This window comes from Mus pahari, chromosome 2, assembly GCF_900095145.1.
Source record: "Mus pahari chromosome 2, PAHARI_EIJ_v1.1, whole genome shotgun sequence".
Classification (NCBI taxonomy): Eukaryota; Metazoa; Chordata; class Mammalia; order Rodentia; family Muridae; genus Mus; species Mus pahari.
Genome location: NC_034591.1, coordinates 43,323,058 through 43,344,111, shown reverse-complemented (window position 1 = coordinate 43,344,111; position 21,054 = coordinate 43,323,058). Strand labels below are relative to the sequence as shown.

At 38.5% G+C, this 21,054-nt stretch overlaps 1 protein-coding gene across 12 annotated transcripts in view; it reads left to right on the top strand.

Moving 5' to 3' along the window:
• Positions 1-21,054, top strand: part of Cadps2 (calcium dependent secretion activator 2) — a 518,996-nt gene that overhangs the window by 382,102 nt on the left and 115,840 nt on the right. For all 12 annotated transcript variants that reach the window (XM_029533832.1, XM_021190679.2, XM_029533805.1 and 9 more), the window contains exon 14: positions 19,026-19,127. In XM_029533832.1, coding sequence (XP_029389692.1) covers positions 19,026-19,127 — 102 coding nt within the window. The remainder of the gene's footprint in view (positions 1-19,025; positions 19,128-21,054) is intronic.

Genomic DNA, 21,054 nt, shown 5'->3' with positions numbered 1-21,054 from the left:
TTTTTTTTTTTTTTTTTTTTTTTTTTTTTTCTTCCCACAAACCTGGGTAAGTTTCAGGTTATTTACAGAATGACAGTGTTCAAGGAACTCAGAGTTCAGAACATCCTGATTCAAATAGATACTTAATAACTAAGTTCCTAGGGTTCAGTTTCATCACGTTTTCCAGAGTACCCATCGATAAGAAAAGCAATGTCATAAATCATAGTTGGAAGTGAAGCATACAATAAATTGTAAGACACTTAAAAACTTTTATATTAATATTAAAAAAAATATTGATGTATATTGTCAAAGCCATCCCTTTGCCGATACATTTTGGTCCTCCAGATTCCTCAGTGTGCTGCAAAATCTTTCCAAAGCCTAGTTTCTTCTTTTGAAGTTTTTTGGGTTTTTTTGTTTGATGTTTGTTTGTTTGTTTGTTTGTTTTTTGTTATCTCATATTCTTTTCCATTTCCAAAGCTGCCACTGTGCCCTCTAGATAATTCCCACCCAACTCTTCTGCAAAGCTACAGGTCTCTGCAGATATTTAGCATCTGGAATGTTCTGCTAATATTGTCAACCTTCCATATCTAAAATTAAACCTAAGCTTTCATCCAGCCTTTGGGCAAACTCTTGTCATTTCTGTCTGTGGCTGGAAATCCTCCTGATATAAGATAACTGTCTGATAAGCACCCCGTGAACAAAGGAATTCATTGTTTGGGGTTACGGCTCTTCCATTAATGGCCTCATGGCATCAAACTTGACATTTTTATTTTCTCCCTTAGACCTGGTTGCTGTCACTGTCAATATTTCGTCTGCATATTACACAAATTTCTCCATTTTTAATTCTAGTTATCTCTCCCGATCCTGCCCTTTTTGGGTTTTCGCTCTTTCTTAGTCTCCACAGATACATTGATATTTGTATAGATCATCATGGATAGATCCCATTAGTGACCTATTTACCATGTACCCCTCCAAAGCTCTTAAGTAATTCCCATTCTAGTTCGATGCCCCACTGTAGGGGAATGCCAAGGAGGGAGAATGGGAGTGGGTGGGTGGGAGAGCACCTTCATAGAGGGAGGGGGAGGGGAGATGGGATAAGGAGTTTCTGAAAGGAAGACCTAGAAAGGGGAAAACACTTGAAATGTAAATAAAAAAAAATATCCAATCAAAAAACACCATAAATTTTGAGTTGTCTTCCCCATCTCTGTTCCATCCTTGTCTTTCAAAGTAACTTACATAGGAGCTTATCCCATAAAGCCTGCTAATTTCTGTGGGATATTTCCCTTTTTCCTGGTCTTTTGCAGTCAGGCCTCCTAAAAACTCTTGTAAAATGTCTTATATAGCTCATCCAGACTCTACAAATCTTTCATCTGCTGCTTTCCTGAGCTGTTTCTCATGAGTGTGCCTATGTTAAACATGCATCTTGCCTCTACCCTACTAGATCCTATTTTTAAATTTAAAATTTTATTATCATTAAGCTATTCTCTTCATTCATTAATGCAGTGCTTTGTATATTGTAGGTACAATGAAACTTTGCTAAAATCTCTACTGCTGGCATCTGTCAGTCCACAGTAAAATAACATTGATTTTTACTCTTGGGGGTGGGGGGATCTTCTCCTGTTATCACTTGTTTATAGGCCCATGCTTGCTTGAATAGTAGGAAAATGTTACCAACTGTAGTTTATTTGTATTGTTATTGTTATTCTTTGTTTTTTGTTGTTGTTTTGTTTGTTTGTTTATTTTTGTTTTTTGTTTTGTTTTGTTTTTACATTTCCCCAAACTGAATCCTCTGTGGATGCATGTGAGGTTGGAGAGCTGGTTTGGGGGACTTAGATGGCTCTTCCTTGACAGACAGTGTCAAGAGCTCTTTTGCCAAAGCCAGTTACTGTGGCATAGCTGTTGCAGTGCCTCCTGAGCCCTGGACTTTAAGATTCATCCCAGAGTTGGGCAGTATTCACAGATGTGTGGAGTGATTTCCTGGAAGCAAACCTGAAGACAATTATATAATGAGATTACTTTACTTATTGATGCTGAAAGGTGGAATTAAATTGCAAACACTGAGTGAGAGATTCAACTAATGAGGCTCCCAAATTTGTGTGTTTGATGCATATTTTAATGTAAAGCTCCTGAAGTACCTAGGAGTGTTTGCCACTGCCTAAGAGGAAACCTGGTTTGAATATGAGGTTGCTATAGTTACCTTTATTCTACAAAGCTATTGTTTTCTTCATAATGATAATGTAATTTTATGAAGCAAAGTTGGCATTTATTAAGAAACAAATTTAGTGTATATTTAAGTAGGGTGTTAGGAAAGGAGAGAGAGACACATAGGAGAACAGTAGCCCACACTCTAGAGTGGGTGTGGGCTTCTTGGGTCATGCAACTTGTAATAGAGTGTGTTTATATATCCCTGCATATTTAATTCAATTTTCCCATTAAGTCCACTTTATAAAAAGTTAAAATATACACAGTGAGTCGGTCTCTGATTCAACATCTGGGTGGATGCAACTTAAAAGAGAGAAAGGAAGTGGAAGTTCGAACTTCCGCTCAAGCCAGATGTCATCACAAAGAAGCTGAGGATTGCTGCTTTTCTGGGATGTTTGCAGCCCCCAAACCACCATTCGGAGATGTCCTGCTCCAGTGATGCCATTTTCCCGTGATCAAGAATAAAATGGGCCACATATATCTACTGGAATCCTGGCTCTGAAACTGGAAAGACTTAACTGGACTGGAAAACAACTGAACCTTCTTGGAGTTCAGAGCTCTTGGGTGTGAAAGACCAGGGACGGCCATGTCAAGACACTGGATACACATAGGGGCTCTATCAGTATCAACTGCTATCATCCTTGTCCACTTTCCCGACCACCCAGCCGAGAATGACGTAAGCTGTGAGGAAGGAGAAATGCAAAAACAAAACATCCTGTAGTCCAGCCATTCTACCTCCTGCTAAGCAGACATTCTGCAACATGTGTGTGGTTATATTACTAATTTCTTTGCTAATAGGATATTCTAGTGCCATCGCTTCTTTCTGGAGAATATGTTACCATGGTGCACATCTGCCACGCCTGATGTATAGAGTTTTGTTAAGAATTGTGTGAGTGTCGGGTCCCAACTTTCCTGCCGTCTATCGTCGGCATTTTTCTGATCACTCTTGCATCTGTCAAGGCACACGGAGAATCATTTCGTTCGTTACCTGAAAACTGCCTCAGACAAACAAATTCAAAAGGAAGACAGCTCGCCTTTTGTTATTAGCTGAAGTGAAGGACGGCGGCGGCAGCAGCAGCGTCTGGAGTGATTTTTATTTTCTTTTTCAGAGAGCACGTTCCCATCATGCAGTGCTGAGCTTGCTGGGTGTGTGCGTTCTGTGAGCCGCATCTTCACTGAATAGCTCTCTGAAATAAAAGAATAGACACAAACAGAAAGGGCCTGGCTGGTACCAAGACAGAGGAAGACAGAAGGAAGAAAAGAAGAAAGAAAAAAGTGAGTCAAGGACAGAAACCAGCCCACTCCTGTAGCAAGAGAACCACACACACCGGTGAATAACACAGCCTCTCACAATGAAGGTCTCGCGGAGGGCCGACGGGAAGGTGAACAGAGATGGGAGAGGCAATGCATCCTGAGGGCAAAGTTCGAGGCTGAGACGTGTGTTTATACGCCTCAAGTTTGTATCTCAAGCCAAGGGTGGTGAAACAAAAGCCACAGCATAAAATGGCTTTTATGTCCCAATTTAATGTAAGACCTACAATATAGTCACCCATAATTCTACCTTTAGTAAAACCACCTGGGATCTGCTATGAGACTTTCAAAGGAGAGCCCTGATGTGCTGGCTCTCAATAGGAGGTAAAAGTGGACAATGCGGCTGTAGTACATATAAAAACCACCCTTTTTTTCCTATGGGCATCTGTGAGATCATTAGATTTTGATGCTTCTGTTTTCATAGATGCTAACATTCACCTTGATTGTCACTTCAGGGATTATATCTCTGCCTCTCCACTCTAATTTCAGAGATAAGAATACCCATTTTAGTAAAATCATAGACAATGAATCAAAGAGTATAATTTTCACTACTAGGTATATGGCATAAAGAAATGATTATAAGACTGTATTCCTAGCACATAAAAGGAAGAGACAAGAGGATCAGGAGTTCAAGATCATCCTATATTAAAGGCGTGCCCCACCTTTAATATAGGATGATCTTGGGAGGCAGAGACAGGCAGATTTCTGAGTTCGAGGCCAGCCTGGTCTATAGAGTGAGTTCCAGGACAGCCAGGGCTACACAGAGAAACCCTGTCTCGAAAAAACAAACAAACAAAAAGATCATCCTATATTATATGGCTAGCTGCAGGCCAGCATGCATGGCATGCATGAGACCTTGTCAAAAGAATTCAGATATAAATGTCAACTGGATTTTAAGTGTAGAGGCTCACTTCCAAGGAGTGGGAAGCAAGATCAAATACCATGACCAGCGTTTCCCTCAGAATATGGTTCATCTGACAGATTCCAGCCTGCGTGTTAAATACATAAAGCTAAAAGGTATTATGAATGAATGAATGCCTTTCACATATGAGTCATATGATGTTTTTACATTTTCTGAGAAAATATAGAACATCCCTAAATCTGCTCTAATCTCACATTTTCAGCATTATCTTTACCGGTCCAACCTAGTTCAACATGATGTAGGATAAATATGCACTCTTAAACAACACAAAGATAAAAAGCTCAGGGGAAAGGGAAAACTTGATATATCTTAAGAGCACTGAGATGGGAATCAAAGACTCTAGCTCTTCTACTTAGCAGCCCTTTGGCTTTGAACAAATGGTCCTAATCTTTCTGAGCCACACCTCTTACTCGTTCATGTGCCAAATAAATAAATTAATCAAACAGATACATACATAGATAGAACACAATACCTACTTGCTTTGGTTCTCAAAAAGATCAATAAAAATTATGCCAACAATTTGTTTGTAATCAGATACTATTGATGTATCAGGTCATTTTTTTAATGTACACTGTGTAAGTCTACTACCCCTTGCACAAAATGGTTGGGACAAGAAGTGTTTTAGATTTTAGATGTTTTTGACTTTTGAAATGTTTGTATGCATGTCACTTGTTTGACCTCCAACTGTGGCTGAGCTATGACGATGGAAAAGTTTTGTACTTCTGATTTTTCACCACGCAGGCTGAGTTAGGTACATGAGCTTCTGGGGGTCTTGTTATAGAAGTTGCAAGTGCACGGGTGAATGTTGAACACTGTTATTGCCAGAACGTTCTATTAAAAAGCTTCAGGAAGAAGTGACTTGCTAGAATCTTGCAGCTTCTTTTCACCATGGTGCTTGGGACCCTTGTAGACTGAGCAGAAGATTAACAAAACCATAAGCTAAAGCTGGAGGAAAGAAACCTTCCATGAAGGTAGGGAGGGAGACAGATTGCATCTTGGGGAACAGTTATTGACGTCAGATAATCAGTGTCCTCTGTTTTCCGTTCACGTTAAGCAACTTTGGGATTCTTCTGAAGCTCAGGATAAAAGAGCCTGCAAGAAGGGGGTGTTTTATTATACATTAGGTACATCAAGTAAGCTGTAGACAACAACAAGGTCTCCATTGCTCGCCTGGGACAAGAGCCTTCATTTTAGCTTTTCCTTCATCCTTATCTGTCACTTCTCTCTCCAACAGTGAAGCATCTGGCTGCTACCCACTGTCTATTCACTAAGAAGTACAATCTGGCTCTAGGGAATAGCTCTCCAGAATTCTATGGAACAGCAGCTCATCTTCCTTCCTCTTCAATGAGATGGCATCAAGTATTTATCACAAGATAAATTCCATCTAATAGATTAAGTGCATCTTAACCTAGTGTAGTATTGGTTGGGTGGCTAATTTTCATTTTCATATTTGCATGGTTTCAAGCTCACTCTTTGTCCTCCATACTTCCTGCGGCTGTTGGTTTTGACAAATTTAGTCATCTCCCCTCTGCCCCAGAGGTTTACTTCCTGTCCTTTCCTTGTCATAGATTTTTTTTTTCTTTCCCTTAATTGTTCCTTCCTTGATTTTGAGGCATTTTTTTTTCTTACCTTGCTAATTCATGGTAGATCATACATTCAATGAAGGGTTTGAGACTCTATATTCTCCTAAATGTTGCTTTTATGGCATATTGGAAATTTTCTGTATAGAAAATGTTTAAGATTCCCTTCAAGAAATTTTGATCATTCGTTAAATTCTCGAGACTTGAGCTCAGACCTCATTTTATTATGTGAGTTGCCAATACATTGTAAGTTGTAGGGATTTTATTTATGGCCAAGTATGTGTCAAATGTCAAAATTCTAAAGATGCTTCAAAAATTGTAAATGTTTCCTGTTGTTTTTTTACCTCAAGTAGTTAGTAGACGCAGAGCCTATGTGGTACATGTCCTCTATTCCTTTTCAACTTTTGCCTGTTAGATATACCTGGTGTGTAGAGACTGCCATTGCTGATCTACTTTCTATTTCTGTCTGTCTTGCTTTTTGTTTTGAGGTTGTTTTACAATGTACAGTCAATCTTGAAATTCTTCAGTCTTCCTGTGAACATTATTAGAGGCCCTTATCATAACTAGTGCTGATTTTGTGTCAATGTTATTTACACAATTATTTTCACTTTCTTTTTCTGTTTGTCTCATATGAGTTTGAACTTTTGGCTTTTCTGTATTCTTTTTCTTTTTTAAAAATGTATATGAGTACACTGTGGCTGTCTTCAGACACACCAGAAGCATCAGATCCTATTACAGATGGTTGTGAGCAACCATGTGGTTGCTGGGAATTGAACTCAAGACCTCTGGAAGAACAGTCAGTGCTCTTAACTGCTGAACCATCTCTCCAGGTTTGGCTTCTCTATATTCTTAAATTTTAGTGTGAATTGACTTATTATTTTAGTGTGGTAATATTTTAGTGAGTTTAGTCTCTTCACTATTAGCATGCATTCTAATAAAAGTATATTAACATTTACCTTTTGATTCTACATTTCTTTTGTCACATACTTGGAGTGCCTTCTTCCTCTAGTTCCCTGTTGCATATTTCTTTCTCCCAATAGTTTGCATTTTCAAACAGTTGTATTTGAACTTGTACCAGGTCCATGGCTGAACCTTTAAAGTTTCATGCAAGATTAGATAACCTTAGCTCTTCTCTGCCTTCCTTGCTTGTGAGCTTATATCATCTGATTTCCAGCTGTATAGTTTGTTTTCTAACAATACAAATTGTTAGATATTATTTTTAATATTTTATAATCAAAATTTGCTTATATTGGTTGATAAAATTAGAAACAATTTTACTATGACCTACAGTGTAATTCTTCAGAATTTCCTGTATGGAAGAGCCAATAGTTAATGAATATTTCTATCTGGAAATTTCCTTTCTTTCACCCTGCCCTTTAAAGGAAGCTTTGCTGAGTATACAGTGATATGCTGATGATCATTTTCTCTCACAATTGAAGACATTGCTGATTTTTCCAACTCTTTTTATTGCTTTGGACCATAATTAATATTTTTTCTCTGCTTGTGCTTTTACAAGCAAGTATGAGAAGATAGATAGGTTTGTTATAATATACCTATATATGATATCTCTTTTCATTCCTTTTCTGTGTGGATCTCTGATTCATCTGTGCTAGTTTTAGGGGTAACTGTGGATTTCTTTTGATTTACCCTGATTGAGATAAGAAGAAGAGCCATGTTCTGGATAGAGTGCTGCTATGTTTTTAAGCATTTTCTCTTCTCCATTCTATTCTCCTCTGAAACTCTAATTTACCTATTTCCCAGCTAGAAGGCCTTTTATCTTCTATTAATAGATCTCTAATGTCAGACATCATGATGAATTGAGACCTTGGTTACCACCAAAGTAGAGCACCAAAGAAGAAAATCTGGCACTTCAGTGGGCTGTTATTTCAGTTAGGATAATTGAGGCAGGAAGACCAATGTTAAATGTGGGTGTTCACCAGGGGCTGGGGTCCTGTGCTGAACAAAAAGAAGAAAGTGAGCTGAGTACAAGTGTTCTCTGGATTTTGACTGTGAGTGACCAGCCACTTCCTGCTTTCGCCTTCCTGACTTCCCTGCTACAATGGACTGTGTCCCTTGGAACTATAAGCCCAAAATAAACACTTCTTCCTTTGGGATTTTTTTTTTTTGTCAGATAATTTTGTTCAGCCATGAGTCCAGGAACATATCTATCTACCATGGGTCAAGTAACATATTTCTATCCTCCTTTTATCACCAGAGGGTTATGTTTAATATTTTCAGTTTGCCTTGTAATTAGTAAGTCAACAAACAAACTTGGTTCAGGAGGAGAGAAGGGAGGGGGAGGGAAAGGGAGAGGGATATATTTTTAATTGTCTGAAGAAAACTCTGGCACTGTTGTGCAGAAGCGTCGACAACAGTCTGTAAGTGAGTGAGTGCGGTGTGCTGTCACTGTTCTACTTGGCAGTGTAAACCTGGGGCCTAAAAATGAGATGAAAAAAAAGCCTTCTGCAAGAGCGAACTTTATTCAGAGCATCAGACAGTTTCTATTCTGAGGGTATTCTAGGGGGCTAAACAAGTCCAAATTAATGAAGTTCACATGAGTTTGGGCTGTATACACTTGAGGACAACCCATGCATGGAAACATTTTTGAATAACAAAAGTAAAATGATGGGTAATCTGGAGCAAAGGCCACTCCTGTGTACTACACCTGGGAAAGGTCAAAAGCACTTTCCAGAACAATCCATGCCATGGGGGGAATCGAGGCTATAAGACTCTTGTCTTGGTTACTTGGAGTTTTGTCACAAGCTCCCAGAAATCTCACACAGCTCCAGTCATACACTGTGTTCTCACACTGTGGCATGATCAAAACCATTTTTCATTGTGACAACACTTAGTAGAATTAATTGTTAAATGTTTTAATAGATTCAATGGAGTGATTCTATAGCCCATGAAAATGACTAGAAATGCATAGTAAGATGGCTGTCATTTTAAGTATAGAACTTTATATTGAAAAGAATATAGCTTTAACATATAAAACTTAAAATGATTATAGCAAATGATAAAGATTAATGCTGCTGCAGGAAAATTAACGCCTTCAAATGCTGCAGGTCACATTGTAAGACTCTTGCTTTCTTCAAAAAGCAACTTTACAATGTATCTAATAGTCAAGTATATCATGTTTAACTTAGCATATACTCTAGAGATGTTTCCCAAAGGAAAAAAAAAAACAACCTATGATTTAATAACCTAAAGTACAAACCTAGTTATTAAAGTGTGAATTATAGTAAACATCCAAATTGGTTCTAAAAGAGAATTACGTGGATGTGCCATCTGATTAAATGCTCTTCCGTTAGAAAAGATATGTTAGATTATTTAAGTGATATGTGAAATGTCTACTAAGTTCATTAAAATAATGGAATTGAATAATATATATCTGTAGATTTATAGACAAATAGGATAATATTCATAGTACTTTCAGTTATTTTTGATTGGCATTTAAACAAAAATTTTGTTCTTTTTTTATTTTTATTTTTCTGAATCCCTTGTCTCTAGCTGTCAGTAAGGGTGACATTATATTTTAAAATACAATATTGTCTTAGTCAGGGTTTCTATTCCTGCACAAACATCATGACCAAGAAACAAGTTGGGGAGGAAAGGGTTTATTTGGCTTACATTTCCATACTGCTTTTGATCACCAAAGGATGCAGGACTGGAACTCAAGCAGGTCAGAAAGCAGGAGTTGATGCAGAAGCCATGGAGGGATGTTCTTTACTGGCTTGCTTCCCCTGGCTTGCTCAGCCTGCTTTCTTATAGAATCCAAAACTACCAGCCCAGAGATGGTCCCACCCACAAGGGGCCTCTCCCCCTTGATCACTAATTGAGAAAATGCCCCACAGCTGGATCTCATGGGGGCATTTCCACAACTGAAGCTCCTCTCTCTGTCTTTAATGATCAAAGAATTACAAATCAAAATGACCCTGAGATTCCACCTTATACCAGTCAGAATGGCTAAGATCAAAGCCTCAGGTGACAACACATGTTGGAGAAGATGTGGAGAAAGAGGAACACTCCTCCTTTGCTGGTGGGATTGTAAACTGGTACAACCACTCTGGGAATCAATCTGGAGGTTCCTCAGAAAATTAGAAATAGATCTATCTGAAGACCCAGCTATACCACTCTTGGGAATATACCCAAAAGATGCCCCACCATGCCACAGGGGCATGTGCTCCACGTTCATAGCAGCCTTATTTGTGATAGCCAGAAGCTGGAAACAACCCAGATGTCCCACGAGAGAAGAATGGATACAGAAAATGTGGTTCATTTACACAATGGATACTACTCAGCTATTAAGAGTTTCCTGAGTTTTGCAGACAAATGGATAGAACTAGAAAATCTCCCAAGTGAGGTAACTCAGTCCTGAGTGAGGTAACTCAGACCCAGAAGGACATGCATGGTATGTACTCACTAATAAGTGGATATTAGCCAAAAACAAAAAAACAGAATACCCAAGATACAGTCCACAGAACTCAAAAAGGTCAACAAGCTGAAGGGCCCAAGTGAGGATGCCTCAGTCCCACTTGGGAGGGAGAAGAAAGCAACCACAAGTCGGGAGAGAGGGAAGGACCTGGGAGGGAAAGTGGGCAGGGGGTGGGTTGCCAGGAAGGGGATGGGGAGAGGGGAACCTGATCTGGTATTGGGTGAGGGAAAAGGACTGAAACCCTGAGGACCAGCAGAAAGAATGGAAGCAGGCAACCTCAAGAGGTAGGAGGTTGGTGGGACCCTCCAGAATGCACCAGAGATGTGGGAGGTAAGAGACTCTCAGGACTCAAAGGGAGGGACCTTAGATGAAATGCTGGTCAACAGGGAGAGAGAACTTACAGATCCCACCTCCAGCACAGGGCATCAAATGAGGGAGGAAGTTGCCATCCCACAGTCAATTATTCCTGTCAGGAAGAACTACAGCGATCTTCTATTTTTAATTCAAATTCTCTTAACATTTTGTTTCTCTTCAATTCTAGAGTGTGTACGACTTTCTTAATTTGAATTAGTTTTCTTGTGTGTTCCCAAGCGAAAGTAGCTAACGAATACCTCTTGGTCTTTGGCACAACCTAGAAACTCCATCAAGTCTGGTGTCTTTAAAAACTCTAATTCCTGATTCCACTGTAGAATCATTTTTTAATGTTTCCAATCTCCAAGAAAGCAGAATGTACCACAAAATGCAAAGAAAGGATTCTAAGAGAGCGGTCTCTGTAAAAAAGAGAGTTGGGAGTTAACCTGAGAGGGGCAGGAGGCAGGAAAGGGAAGGGGTAAATAATGTAATTATATTTTAATTCGAAAAAATTTTAAAAAGCTCTTATTAAAGGGTGTAAGAGAGAGACTATGATTTCAAACTTTCATCTTCACAATTTTTCTTACATAATATCTTTCTCCAGTTTCAGGAAGAGGGTATGGATATAAATATAACTTCAGAACAGGAAACAACGCTGTTTCAATAATGCATACCCATCCAAATGCTAGGCCATCCTGGTGGAAACAATAGGAAGTGTTGCAGATTGGGAAAGTAAGAAGGGGGTGACTGTTTCTAGTCCTCATCCTCCCCCACCATTCCTATTCTCGCACTGGGCCTCCCTGCCCCTTTCACAAATGGATATTGGTGGGAAATACTCGAAGTGCAAAGTGACTCTCCCTGCTGTGCTGCAGGCAGAATTGACAATTCAGAAATACCACCCTCTAAGTGTCTCTTCCCTTCTCACTCTCTCTAGGGGAAAGTAAGATGTCATGCATTCCTCAGAGGAGAATGCAGGTGACAGGAAGCCTCTAAGAAACCCAGAGCACCTGACACTGTAACATTTGCCTTCTCGTTGCTTGCAAATGAACTCTTAACCATAGTTCACCAAACCAAGACACACAGACTTACCTGATGGGTTATAGGAGTGTGGAAGAAATTCAGATCATTGATAAAATCAGTTTTCTAAGTAACATTGCTTTTGGCCTGTTCATTCAACCCATGCTTTCCAGCACTTGGTCCCTGTCCATGCCTAGAGATTTGAGGCTCACTTATCCCTCAAGTACCTAGAAGCTGTCCAGATGGGAATGACCATGAAAAATAAAGTGGCTTTCAGAAACAAAACATGAGTTCTTAGATGCTAGGTGGTGATTTATAAGTAGTAATTAAGAAGTACCCCTTAAGTGTTAAGTGTCTTTTTTTAAGAAGTACTGCTTAAAGTTCAACAGATTCCACTGCCAGTAGACATCTTAGATACTTCATACAATTTTACCGTGAACTTCAGAGAGGACAGCATGATTTGTGTTACACAGAAGGTAACTTGGGTCTGTTCATCCAGTGCTCCTAGAGGATCTCCAGGGATCATTGTCCATTACAAAGTGTTTTAGAAAATGTAGAAAGCAAATCATCTCTGCTCAAAATTATACACAAATGGGACTTACACATGCTAAAATTATTTTGTTTGGATCCTTGGCCTCTGGGAAATTTTTTTCTTTTTTGACTCTGAAACAGTAGTGTAGAATGTATGAACGGCAAATTCCACAAGCACAGAAAGTGAACCTGCATTTCTTGTACATCCGTGTCTGAGTATTTGCCTAGAGGCTTAACCTTCTTTACCTAAACACTGAATACTATAACCCTTTTGTGTCACATTTTCTCCCAGACTTTTTTTAAAACTGGCAAGTAGTTAGCCTTTTCTTTTGTAGGCACCTGTTTCTAACCGGCTTTCTCGGTTCTAGAAGCCAGTAGATAATAAAGCTGAATAATATTTTTTTATTCCTCTCTTTCCTATCTTATGTTTTTTAACATTTATTTATTTATGTATATGAGCACTTTATTTGCATATATGTCTGCATGACAGAGAGCTTCAGACAAAGGAGGTCGTGAGCTATTGTGTGATTACTAGGAATTGAACTCAGGACCTCTGGATAAGTAGCCAGTGCTCTTACCCACTGAGCCATCCCTCCAGCTCTCTGTGTTATGGTTTTTAAGTCAATTTCCTTAAACCATAGTTTACATTTACTGGTAGAAAAAGGGCAAGACAAGATATCTACTGTATATAAATATTTTTTTCTACTTTTAATCATTGTTGTGAGGCCATTTCCTTGGAGATAAAACTCCATCTTGGTGGGAAGCTTGTTGAGACTAAGGTTTTATGGGGAAGAACAGCATTCCATCCTGTAAAGACTCTCATTAAGCCTAGGGAATAAACAACTCAAAAGCCTCAGGAATTCCCTGAAACTGACCAGATACAATAGGTCTCTTACTCCTCAAGCTTACATAAGTGAAAAGAACTGTTGAGAGATATTTTCAGACAAGCTTAGCTTCTTTGAAGAGGCTCAGACTATCTGAGCTGCCTGAAAGAGACAGACTCCAACATGTTGAGCTGCATGTAAGTGGTATGGTCTACATTTCCAGATTTTGAGGGTTGTCACTCATACTGGGGTGATCCTTTGGTGCCTTTGGCTATCTTTGGGTTATTTCTGCTACTGTAAATAGCCCCTGACTCATAAAATTCAGGTTTGGTCTGTTATTACTTCTCTGTCTCGGGTAAATAGACATTTGTTTATGACTCTTCCTCAAGAATGGTATCATGCAACATTATAATCTGCCATGTTAACTGATATTACAAGTTGAAAATACCTTATTCCATAGAAGAATGATAAAAACTATATAACGCTCATGAGATATGGCAATGGATCTGCATTTCAAATAAACAGTATTTTTCACTGCCTATATGCAGATATTATGTGCATGTAAGTATCTGTGTATACAGACGTGTGTGTGTGTGTGTATGTGTGTGTGTGTGTGTGTGTGTGTGTGTGTGTGTTATTTTGAATATAGAACATGATGTATAGCCACATGGGAGATCAGACTCAGTGGCAGAAAGTTCCAATGTATTAGTTCTATCCTTTAGTGATCTTTGAACTATGATGAACATAGACACAACTGTATTCATTATTTAGTTGCTTATAATACAAGAAGGTGCTTTCTATCATAGTTTGACTTCATCCATAATATAAAGAGATTCCCACAGGAGTGGCCTTTGGTCCTGTGAAGGTTCTATGCCCCAGTGTAGGGGAATGCCAGGGCTAGGAAGTGGGAGTGGGTAGGTTGGTGAGTGGAGGGGAGGGGAGGGGATAGGGGATTTTCAGAGGGAAAACTAGGAAAAGGGATAACATTTGAAATGTAAATAAAGAAAATATATAATGAAATTGGGAAAAAAGATTCCCACTGCCAATCTGTTTCATACTTTGCTTGTGACTCAAGCCTCTTTCACAGAGCACTCTGCCTTTATTGAAATCTTATTACTTCAATTAATATAAGCCGTGAAGCAAAAAAAAAAAAAAAAAAAAAGTGGCTATTAAATCTTGATCCAAGACAATACATTATCTTCCCAACACCACTTTAACATTTGTCAGCCATAGAGTTAAATCACAGTTAACATTCAGGCCAGGAAATTTTTCATTTACGTTAGAATTTTAAATCACCACATTTGACCAGTCTTTGCTATCAATGTGAAAGATGTATCATTATTTTTTCTTTTTATACCTCAGGGGAAGAGTTACCTTCTTGAGATTTAAAGTAAATTAATTCGAATATAACTGAAATGACATGTGAATACTAGAGATTTTCTTCTAAATCTAAGCATATATTTCCCTTTTAAAGAGTGCTTTTTTACCCAAAGTACTTCAGCTACAACCCCTGCTCCTGTTTGCCTTTTACAAAACCTCCTATCTATTATATGGTCCTGTGATACATATATTCCAAGTCATTCAAACTCTGCTAATACTACTAAGGAATGGCAAGCCTTGCCTAGCCTTAGGTGGGCAGCAGCTCCTGTGCGCTCTTGCCTTGTCCAGCTGATCTTACTGCGAGTTGTGCCTCTTGGTTTTATCAGTATGTTTACCCAGAACAGCAACAGTCAGTCTCTCAGCTAGCGTGGTAGGTGCCAGAGATGAGGAAGCAAGGAATAAAGAATTAGTTCGTAATTATGTCATAATAGCAAGTGGCCTTATGTACACAGTGGTCATGGAGGGTGGGGGGAGCAGATTGTGAAGTTAATTCTTCATATAGAACGGTGAGATTAATTAAGAGGCTGGAACAGGATCAGTGATCATGTCATAGACCAATATAAAGGCTCTGACTTGTCAACGGTGTAATGGTGTGATCATTGACAGTGTCTTGAGCCAAAAGCAGATGTGAAAGGATTCATAAATAGTAGTATTCCTGGTACTTGACAAAGACAGGGTTGAAGGAGCAAATCCAAGAGGGCTGGAGCAATCAATGCTCAGGAGGAGCTGGTCATGGCTGGCCCTGCAAGAACAGTGGGGAACCTCGTGAGGGGATGGCTGAATTCTAATAAATCTGTAATCTTTATTCTTTAAAAAAACAAAGTATCTCTTATGGTGATTTGAGAGGTGGCTCAGTAGATAAAAGCACTGGCTGCTCTTCCATAGGACCCAAGTTTGATTCCTAACACCCCATAGCAGCTCACAACTATCTATAACCCCAATTCTAGGGTATCCAGTATACACTTCTGGCCTCTGTGAACACCATGCAGGCATCCAGACATACATGCACAGAAAATACTCATATGTTATAAAATAGTAATTAAATAAATGCTACTAAAATCCATTTGTAAATGATAACTGGTTTAAGGCTTCTCTCAGGGCTTCTGTGAACATATCACTTATATATGAAAGGTTTTGGGAGGCTAGAGAGATGTCTCATCTTTTAAGAGCACGGAATACTCTTCCAGAGGTCCTGTGTTCAAATCCCAGAAACCATATAGTGGCTCACAACCAACCATCTGTAATGGGATCCAGTACCCTCTTCTAGACTTTAAATAGATAGATAGATAGATAGATAGATAGATAGATAGATAGATAGATAGATAGATAGATGAATGAATAAAAGGAGCAAGGAGGTCTTAGGACTTTCATTGTAAATGTCTTCAGTAAGTGGATAAGAGGCATTGTTTTTTAACTTGCTAGGTTTTAAGTTTTCCACCTTGTAATTATGTAGGAAATATTTGGAATCAATAAGAATGTTTAAGATGTTTCCTGCAGTATTGCTCGTCAGATACCACTCCCAGTGCTGTATAGGACTTTATTTTCTGTTCTTCATTATCTTTTTAAGAAAGTAAAAAAGAAAGCAAGTAATGTGTGGGTTCTTGAGAATGCTGGCTTCAAATTGAAGAAAAGCCAGATTCAAGTCCAGTCTCTGGCCTCTTACATTTTAGAGAAATAACCTCACCTCCCTGAACCTCCTCCCCTCTTGGAAAGTACAGACAGGACTATAGGGAACACTCTGTTATTCTGCAAGCAAAACATCTTGCCCAATGCAGGGAGCATAGTTCACATTCCGCAACTAAGAATTGTAATGTTCCTTTTTTTTTTTTTTTTTTTTTTTAATTAGATATTTTCTTCATTTACTTTTCTTTTTTTTCTTTTTAAAAGCTTTTTTTATTATTATTTTCTTTATTTACATTTCAAATGCTATCCCGAAAGTTCCCTATCCCACCCCCACCCCAGCTCCCCTGCCCACCCACTCCTACTTCTTGGCCCTGGCCTTCCTCAGTGCTGGGTCATATAAAGTTTACCAGACCAAGGGGCCTCTCTTCCCAATGATGGCCGATTAGGCCATCTTCTGCTACATATGCAGCTAGAGACTCGAGCTCAGGGGGTACTGGTTAGTTCACATTGTTCCTTTTATCAGCAAGAGTTAGTAGAACATTGTTGACAACATAAGATTACTTGCCTTTATTATTAAGTCATTAAGCTAGTCACCCAAGGCTTGACTGCAGCCAATTGTCATTCATTGCTGATAACCTAGATTAGAAGGTTAGCTCATATCCCTAATATTCAGTAGTTTGCCTTATACAGTGCACATTAAGGGGCTGGCTGGGTGGTGGGTGGCGATAAAGGCAAGTTCACATCGCCCAGTGTATTTTGTCTGTTTGATTTGTACTTGGTAGTAACGAAGTTGGTGAACTGACAGTGTTTCCCTATGCATTGTACTATTTATCACCTCAAATCTTGATGCAAACCCTTTCCTGCCTCATCTCTCTCACTGTTCCTTACCTGAAACCCTATTCTACCCTGTCAGGTAAGCAGTACTCTATCACTGCAGATCAGGATGTCCTCAAGCACTTGAAACAAGAATAGTCACTCAAACTCGCCATATAGCATCTGTCAGAGAGCCATGCTCATCATCTGAATGGGGAACTCCTTGGCCTTTTACCAAATTGTCATGGCCTGCTGTGAGACAACCTGCCGTAACTAATCATTTAGAACGCATTCTTATTGCCTGTCTGTGTAACAACATAATCTAGGGCTAGTTGAATCTGAATACCCAAATTAACCTTAATATCAGGTTAATGGCGGATATAAAGCTCTCGGGTGGTACTGAAGGTATATATACAGCTAATAAAGTGCTTACTTAACACACACAAAACTCTAGGCTCATCTCTGAGGCTCACATGACCAGCACAAGAGTGAGCGCCTGGAACCAGCCCTTGGGAGACAGATCAGGGACTCAAAGACATTTTTGGCCATTTGCTACCAGCATGAGATACATGCAACCCTGTCTTTAAAACAACAAAACCAAAACACTGAAGTGAGATTTTTTTGTGTGTGTGTGAGACCATTGTGACAAATGTTTACTAATAACTAATAAAATTTTCTGGGTTTTGTATTAACATTTGCTTAGTAAAAGATGATTTGGAAACAGTTATGTGAAAACATTTGATTCATTTAATGCAAAGCACGAGCATTAAAATGTAGTTGCCTGCTGGATAACTTACCCATGGGCATGTTCTCCCTCCTACATGCAAAACCATCACCAGTGTTTTGTTATTAGTCTGTCCATAATTAACATTCAAAACCATTCTTACGAGATAAATGTAACTGCTGTTACTCTAAATGTAAAATTAGATATTACCTTGTTTAGAAATTAATTATAATTGCAAGAAATGTTTTCAAAGACTAAATCTCAACAGCATGTAAATTTCTGAAGTAACAAATTATTTATTGTACATAAGAACAAAGTCCTCATACTTAAGTGGTGCTTAGATGCGACTAGAAGATCATTATGTCAATAAGGTTCAGGTATAACTTTGAAATTAATTGCTTTTGTCCTAATTGACTAGTTAACAAGCATGAAATATATATTCATGCACATACACACACAAACGGTAAATATCAAATTAAAGCCTTGATGTAAAGTAATTCTAACCATTCTCTTTACATTTAATAATCCTTGTTTTTACCTATTTTATACATAAGCGTTAATATTAATACTTGGAATAATGAGTGTGCATCTTTAGGAAAATATAATCAGTTAAAAATGAGCTAATGAGGAACATAACTACTGTCCATTCAAGCACCAAAGATATCCTTAGGTATATAAGGTTTAAAGCAAATATAAGATGAATGTGTTGGTCCCTCTGGATTAGTGTGGACAGTTTAACTTTATGTTTTCAAATTTCATATGACTGCTATACAACCAGATATAGAATTTTTTGAGAATTTTCTAAATATAATTTGTTAAATGCATCTTATCTACTAGTTTCGGGAACACGTATTTATCCAAAATTTCTGTTTCTTACAACATTTAAATCTCTCTAGCCTCATGTTTTGTGTAGTTCTATTTGGAAGAGAAGCAGTTAAGATATTTCCACTTGCATTCAGTCTGTTTTAATAATAGTCCATTCGGGGGATAGGCATTTAATTGGTCAGATGTTTAATTCCACTAGAGAACATTTTCCCTGGATTTCCAAGGACTAGTTATTGTTTTCTGTGTATCTGGGAACTATTTATTGTCAGCATTTACCTTGAAGGCTGTCTAAGAGAATAAATCCATTCCATTCATTCTAGGTCAAAAAACGAAGTAAATGGCTGCAAATACTTCCATTAAATTTCCGGTGTAAACACAGCTAATGCTAATATGCCTTTTACTTGATTCTTTGAATGATTTAGGAATATATTTGTGTATATAAAATCTTTCAAGGTAAATAATCTCTTAATACAAATTGCTGACTCTCTTCCCCCCACCCCACCCCCAGGCCTGATGGGATTGGAACGGTTTCAGTGGAAGAGAAAGAAAGATTTGAGGAGATAAAAGATCGACTTTCTTCACTTTTAGAAAACCAGATCAGCCACTTCAGGTGTGTATTGTGGTTGAGCAAGTATGTTTTTTTCCAATCAGGCTTTACCCTCCATCCCTTCCCCCAAGACAGTTTTTATTTTTGATAATCTTCTTGCCACTACTCAGTTACCAGTTGGTTCCAATCGCGTGCAGTGTGTGATCCAGTCTTCACTCTGTGGTCATTTGTTTCCACTGTTTTTGTAGCTCAACCATTCCTGCTTCAGTATCTGTCATCTGTAGCTCATGGTTTCCCTCCAGCATTTTCATCCTTGCGTGGTTTTTTTTTTCTTTTTCTGTCCCAGTTCTAGAGGCTTCTCTTTCTTTCCTCTGACCCACCAAACAAGGATTTCCTGCAACAGGAGCATTCCCAATTTTTCCACTAAAGAGTAGTCTCAAGTGTCTTAGCAATTGTATGTACTTTCCACTTGTCCCACTGGAACATGGTTAATAGTTTCATTGCTTAATCTATTAGATATCTTTGTATTCACAGCATAAGTCATAGCACCTAGTGCTCCTTGTTCTGAAAGATTAGACTTCAATAGTAAGAATCACTGGCAGAGTGAATGATAGACAGCTTGATATTATTATTGCCCTGGTGTTGGGTAGTCTCAACGAACTCAATGGTTAGAAACCTAAGTAGAAATATGCTAATATGTTTTCCTCTATTATCACTCTTATTAGTACTGTTACATCAATTAATTTTTTTCTTGTAGGATCTCTACCATGTTGTACTTACATGATTTGGAATCATTTCAAAAAAGAGTCAGAAAATGTTATTTCTTTTTGAGAGCGAAGAATGATTTATAAACCCGCTGAGAAGTCTGTGTTCCCTCAGCTTTCTTTACCAGGGAAGCTCTCTTGTGCTAACATCTGTCTACATAAGTTCCCCAGAGAAGGCGATGGTACCTGGACTAAGGAGGAAGGAACAGAAACATCACCCTGGGTCAGAAGTTACAATAGGAAGATCTTATAAAACTCTGTTATAAAACTTTGATAATAACATGCATCTCCCAACTCACATACACAACTGTCCCAAAGCTAGCAGCTACTCAGGCTTACTTGTTGCAAGCCTCTTCTTAAGTGTTTAACTAGCCCAAGAGCAAAAGCCTACCACCTTTAGATAGTTAAGACTTCCCTAACATCTTAGCAAAAGGCACCTTCCACAAGGATTGTTGTCTTGAAAATTTGCCTACATGCACTAAGTTTCTTTTCACTTTCTAACAATATACTGTTGAATATGGTCACCCATGTTCAACAGACATTTGAGAATAGTACTTAATATGGAGGAAAGAGCCCAATGCATGTAAATAACAAAGGGAGTTGATTGGAAACAGCAAAAATTGTATGGGGGAAGGGGAAGAGGGGGAAGGTTATTGAGAGAAGTTTAAAAAGGCAAGGCATCTATCAATCAAAAATGAGATTGAGAAGTTAAAATAATGCTTCAAAGAACAAGTAAGAACTCCAGAGATAGTAAGAAAATGTTATGCACGTAACATAGATACATACTGTTGAAAGGTTAAGTTTATGAAAACTTCCCGAGGGTACAACTGTTCTCTTGTGGCTCTATGTACCTCCATTCAGCTAAAACTGAGCTTTGACTTCACCACAGAAAGGAATTTAGGGATGGTACAGTATTTAAAAAGAGCTAGAGTGTATTAAAAACAATAAAATAAGAAGGCACTCCCAGAATTGTGGATGTGTCCATTTGGCCCTCTCAACTCCAGCCACATATGTGCTCCTGGTGGTCTCCAAGCAACATCTCAAAGGTTGTTAAGAATACCTTTCTCCTTTTTCAGTCTCTTTTTTAAATAAAGAAGATTCTTTTTTTAAATAAAGAAGGTGGCTCTGAAGGTACCGTGGGTAAGATATCAGTTGATAAGTTAACACCATAATCAATTGGATTGCATAAGAGTTAAGACTGTCTTTTACCTTAAATGGGGTTTCTG